General features: G+C 38.0%; 1 protein-coding gene across 1 annotated transcript in view; it reads right to left on the bottom strand.

The window, feature by feature from the left end:
- MPHOSPH10 (M-phase phosphoprotein 10) overlaps window positions 1-6,244 on the bottom strand; it is a 95,754-nt gene that overhangs the window by 74,258 nt on the left and 15,252 nt on the right. Inside the window, 3 exon segments of the mRNA XM_026448039.1 lie at window positions 2,509-2,552; window positions 2,555-2,572; window positions 3,430-3,564. Of these exon segments, the coding sequence (XP_026303824.1) occupies window positions 2,509-2,552; window positions 2,555-2,572; window positions 3,430-3,564 (197 nt within the window).

Genomic DNA, 6,244 nt, shown 5'->3' with positions numbered 1-6,244 from the left:
GACCAGGAGCACCTGGGAATGTCTTATAGATGTAAATTCTCAGGCCCACCCTAGGCCTGATGAATCAGAAACTCTGGAGTAAGGCCCAGCAATCCACGCTGCAATAAGCCCTCCAGGTGTTCAGGAACCGCTGGCATACAGCAGGTAGAAAAATGTGTTTCCTTCTGTAGGTCCAAAGCCAGAGATACTATATGTTCTGTCTCGATATGAAACAATGACATGCAATTAAAAGACATAATCTCCTTCCTACTTCCACCCTCTAGCCAATGTGTTTTACTTTTATAGGTTCAATAAGTAAGTGAGTGGCAATCAGAGATTTCTTCTAAAAAGTGTATTTACAGGTATCAGTTCTCATCCAGCCTGATCTCATCCAATACCATTTATGTCATCTTACATCTAATATTGTAGAAAAGGATCTTCACAATGTAAGACTCAGGCACACTAGGAGTTCTATGATAAAAGACCAAGTAGATCCAAACTTACTAGAGAAGAAAAGCGGAATCACTGGCTATATTTTCCCATTGCATTCAACAGGAAATTAAAGTTTTGAATTTTTTTCACCTTCATCTTTCCAAGTTAATAGAATTAAACCAGAACACTCCATTCTCCCAAAGCCTCTAGCCAGGCAAAGTTTTACTGCATTACTTCCTGCTTTTCAATGGATATAAAGCAGAGTCCTGGTAGGCACATTTTGTATACCTGCAAAGATGCAAAACTAAACAGTTCCCTCTGTTCGATATTAAAAGTCCTGTAAACCTCAGATGGTGAGTGTAATACTTCAGCACTAGTACGAAAGCCTCAAATACAAAAAGATACCAAGAATAGCACTAGCAAACAAAAGTAAGCTCTTGGCCGGGAGCAGCAGTTCACGCCTGTACTCCCAGCATATTGGCAAGCCAAGGTGGGGTAAGTCAGGAATTCAAGACCAGCCTGGGCAGCATAGCGAATTCACATCTCTACAGAAAAATTTAAAAATTAGCTGGGTATGGCGGCACACACCTGTAGTCCTAACTGCTTGGGAGGCTGAGGTGAGAAAAATTACTTGAGCCCAGGAGTTTGAGGCTGCAGTAGCTGTGATCGTGCCACTGCACTCCAGTTGAGATGACAGAGTGAGATCTAGATATTCTGTCCTGCTCCTGTTTCCAGTAAAATCACTAAGTTAAAATGTTTTCATTCAGCAGGATAAAAATTAAGTGAAATGTGACGTTGGTGCTTGGCTAGCGAAAAATAAAGCAAAATGACAAATTACGTACTGGGAGAAAGTCTTTGTAACCTCAATGACAGATTAAAAGTTTGTATCCTTAGCTGATAAAGAAAAATTTTAAATTACTCAGAGAAAAAAATGAATGATTTCCAGCAGAAAAATCAGCAAAGGAGAAACTGGCACTTCCCACAAGAATAAAAATGGCCTATAAGCATATGAAAAAGATTCAAAAGCACTAGAAATCAAAGAAATGTAATGAAAACAATGAGATTTTCTGCCTAAAGACCAGCAAAGATGACAAATGGAAGGGGGAACCTGGAGCTCTGTCCCTGTTGCTGGGAGTATAAACTGAGACTATTTTCCTAGAGGATCATTTGAACATTTCTTTTAAAAATCTTAAAACTATTTTACATTATTTCCCTCTAGAAATTCTATTGTATGAATTCAGTGCAAAAATAATTACTCGATTCCATTAAAATGTACATAGAAGGAAATTCAGCTCTGGGGTGGCAATGAGTCACTTAACATACATCCAGCTATTAAAAATGATGATGCCAGGATATATTTCTGCCACAGAAACATGCTTAAAATACAGTAAGTGACAAAGGACCATACATTATAATTCTACTTTTTACAATGTTTATATGTATAAAAAGTAACAAACCAGAATGTTTTGAGTGGCAAAATTAACGATTTTTCTTTATATTTTGTCATCCAAATTATTAAAAAGGAATGTGATTTCCTTTATAACTAGGGAAAAGTGTTATTTTCATTTATTTATGTTTACATTTCTTTTCTTTTTCTTCTTTTTTCTCCTATCCATATCCCATGTAGGCTAGAGAGTTTAAATCCCTGCCTCTTGAGGGAAATCAGCCCATTTTCAGGATGTGCAGTACACAAAGCTGCCCCAACTTCCGTTTATTTTTATTTTATTTATTTATTTATTTATTTATTTATTTTGAGATGGAGTCTCACTCTGTTGCCCAGGCTGGAATGCAATAACGCATCTCAGCTCACTGCAACCTCTATCTGCTGAGTTCACACAATTCCCCTGCCTCAGCCTCCCGAGTAGCTGGGACTACAGGCACGCACCACCATGCCCAGCTAATTTTTGCATTTTTAGTAGAGAGGAGTTTTCACCATCTTGGACAGGCTGGTCTCACACTCCTGACCACAAGAGATCCATCCGCCCTGGCCTCCCAAAGTGCTGGGATTACAGGCATGAACCACTGTGTCTGGCCTGTCATATTATTTCTAAACATTTCAGTGACATTTCAATTAGGTTAAATTTAATTCTTACTGACCTGATCTCTTATGCTCTGTTTAATATCTTCCAGTTGAAAGGTGTTTCCTCTGTAAACACAGGTGCTAAAGGAAATACAACATGTATTCATTAGGTAGATATCCACTAAACCACTGATTCATGCATTGTAGTCCTTAGACCCTCAGCATCAGCAACACATGGGAACTTGTTAGACATGCAAATTCCTGGGCCAGCCCCACACCTCCTGAATCAGAAAGTGGGGAAGAGGGACAGGTATCTGTGCTTTCATAAGCCTTGAGATGCTCCCTGGAGTTTGAAAACTACAGAACTAGAATACGTGTGGTAGTAAGTGCTCATACTTTATCCCAGGTACCTAGGGACTCTTCCCCCCTTTTCCATCGAAATAAAATGAGAGCTCATTTTGACTTAATGGGTGTAAGAAAGAAGGCAATGAGATGACCAGGGTTTCAAGTTAGAGTTCAAAATTTAATCAGTGGACAGTGACAGGATGCAAGTCTTCTTAACAGATTACTGTAAGAAAGCCTGTTATCATCTATACAGTAGGTATCATTAGTGTATTGATGCTAAATTTTTGGGGTGGATTAATGGTATTGTGATTATATAGGAGAATGTCCTGGTTCTTAGAAGATATCTGCGAAAGTACTTAACAGTGAAATACTCTGATACCAGCAATTTACTTTGAAATGATTCAGGGGAAAAAAGGGCACATATACAATCTTCCATACACAGAGGAGAGAAAACAAATATGACAAAATGTTAATTGTTGAATCCAGTTAAATAGCATACCGATGTTCACTGCATTATTTTATCAATTTTTCTGTGTTTGCAAGTTTTTAAAATAAAAAGTTGAGGGAAAAGAAACATCACCCCAAATCTTTCTATGAAATGGAACAATAGAAAAAGCACAGAAGTGAACACTTTGCAGAAGAGAGCCCCGTACCCATCCGGACAGCATGGTCACAGCGCAGGGTCTCCTCCAGGAGGCTATTCTCCGGTCTATTCTGTGCTATCACTTCCCCCACATGCAGCGAAGGCTTTTTTTACAACTCTTTTTCTAAAGGTTTAATTTTTTTCACTCATCTAAGAAAGAGAAAAAAGAATTAGTATACACTTAGAAAACAAGAGTACATTTATACTTGTGTAAAAGCAAAAAATACTTTGAAAAGTGGGGAAGCAAGAAATGTACTGTTCTACAATTCTGCTCTGTCCTTACCATCTTTTTATTCTGCCAGTGACTTCCTATTCCTGCTGCCTACGGTGGGGTGAGCTGCAAATGATTTTTTTCCTCATTGATTTCAAATGTCATGTTTATAATATACTAAACTCCCCTAGAAGCATTTGGATTTATTTCTGGGCTCTATACTATTCAAGTGATCTATCTGTTCACAAGTCACTATCAATTTTGATTATTAGAGTATCCTAAAGTTAAATAATTTTTTGTTGGAGATGGAGTCTCTCACTCTGTTGCCCAGGCTGGAGTGCAGTGGTGCGATCTCAGGTCACTGAAAGCTCCACCTCCCGGGTTCACACCATTCTCCTGCCTCAGCCTCCCAAGTAGCTGGGACTACAGGTGCCCGCCACCATACCCGGCTAATTTTTTGTATTTTTAGTAGAGACGGAGTTTCAACATGTTAAACAGAATGGTCTCGATCTCCTGACCTCGTGATCTGTCCACCTCGGCCTCCCGAAGTGGTGGGATTACAGGTGTGAGAAACTGCACCCGGCCAAGTAATTCTTTGATTAGAATATTAATATTTGATGGAGGCTGACCCTTTTGACTCTAAACTCAAATTCTTATTATCTCTAACTTCTAAAAGACAGCAATTATGACTTCAGTGTATAAAATGCCAGCTTTTTCAGTTACCTTACAGAATTCTCTTATTTTCTTAATATCGATTCAGTTTATCCATTCGGTCTTCTCTCCAAACACCTGTTTTCACTGTAGTATCCCCAATCTTATCTTTTCTTTTTTTTTTTTTTTTGAGACAGAGTCTCGCTCTGTTGCCCAGAGTGGAGTGCAGCAGCATGATCTCAGCTCATTGCAACCTCCGCCTCCCAGGCTCAAGCAGTCCTCTCACCTCAGACTCCCAAGTAGCTGGGACCACAAGTGCATGTAACCACGCCCAGCTCATTTTGTATTTTTTTGCAGAGATGAGGTCTCACCATGTTGCCCAGGCTAGTCTCAAACTCCTGAGCTCAAGTGCTGGGAGCTCCTGAACTCCCAAAGTGCTGGGATTACAAGTGTGAACCACGGCTCCTAGCAGTTTTCCTAATCTCTTATCTTTATAACACTATGACCAAGTGAGATTATTCTAGGTATGCAACTGCTGTAGAATTTGAAAAACAATTAATGCAATGTATTATAGCAACAGCTGAAAAAAATCATATTGTCATTGATAGAGAAAAATCATTTGACAAAATCCAACACCCATTCATGATGAGAAAAAAACTCTAAGAAAATTGGAGACAAAGAATAGAAATGGGAGTGACCTTCCTCCACTGATAAAGAACAGCTACAAAAAATCTAGAGTTAACATCATACTTAACATAGACGCCTAAAAATGCTTTCCCTATAAAGCCAGAAACAAAGCAAGAACATCTGCTCTCACCACTCTTATCCAACCTAGTATTGGAAATTCTAAATACTAAAATAAGGCAATAAAAACAAAGTGCACACAAACAAGAGAGAAAAAAAAAACTGTCCACATTTACAGATGACATGATTGGCTATATAGAAAATCTCCTGGAACCTACAAAAAAACCCCAACAACAACAACAAAACATCTAGAACTGATGAATGAGTTTAGTAAGGTTGTAGAAGATAAAAATCAATAAACACAAAAATTACATCAATTAAATGTGGAAACTGAAATTAATGATGCAATACCATTTACAGTTGCTCCCCTCCAAAAAAAAAAAAGTAGGTATATACTTAACAAAACATGCTGAAATTATAGAATGCTAATGAAAGAAGGTTTTTTAAAAAACTAAACAAAGAGAGACACCAGGTTCAAGGATCAACAGACCATATAGTAAATATATCAACTATCCCTGTATTGATGCATTAGTTTACTACAAGCCCCACAAGGTTTTGGCAAATAGAAACAAGCTCATTCCAAAACTTATATGGAACAGTTAAAACAATCTTGACAAAGAAGAATAAAAGGAGAGGAATCACTCTACCCAATATTAAACCTTATTATGATCAAGTAATCTTTTTTTATGGTCAATTAATTTTATTATTATACTTTAAGTTCTAGGGTACACGTGCACAACATGCAGGTTTGTTACATATGTATACATGTGCCATGTTGGTGTGCTGCACCCACTAACTCATCATTTACATTAGGTATATCTCCTAATGCTATCCCTCCCTTCTTCCCCCTCCCCACAATAGGACACAGTGTGTGATGTTCCCCTTCCTGTGTCCAAATGATCTCATTGTTCAATTCCCACCCATGAGTGAGAACATGCAGTATTTGGTTTTCTGTTCTTGCAATAGTTTGCTGAGAATGATGGTTTCCAGCTACATCCATGTCCCTACAAAGGACATGAACTCATCCTTTTTTATGGCTGCATAGTATTCCATGGTGTATATGTGCCATATTTTCTTAATCCGGTCATAACAGTGTTCTTATATGTAAAATGCTGTTCTTGCCTTTCATTTCAGAATATACTTTTTTAATGTGAATTTCTGGATTTTCATTTTATAGCATGTTTGTGTCATTAGTGAAACTAGAAAAGCAAAATACAAA

Source organism: Piliocolobus tephrosceles, chromosome 6, assembly GCF_002776525.5.
Source record: "Piliocolobus tephrosceles isolate RC106 chromosome 6, ASM277652v3, whole genome shotgun sequence".
NCBI classification, from domain to species: domain Eukaryota; kingdom Metazoa; phylum Chordata; class Mammalia; order Primates; family Cercopithecidae; genus Piliocolobus; species Piliocolobus tephrosceles.
The sequence above is the reverse complement of the archived record's forward strand: the minus strand, read 5'-3'. Positions and strand labels throughout refer to the sequence as shown.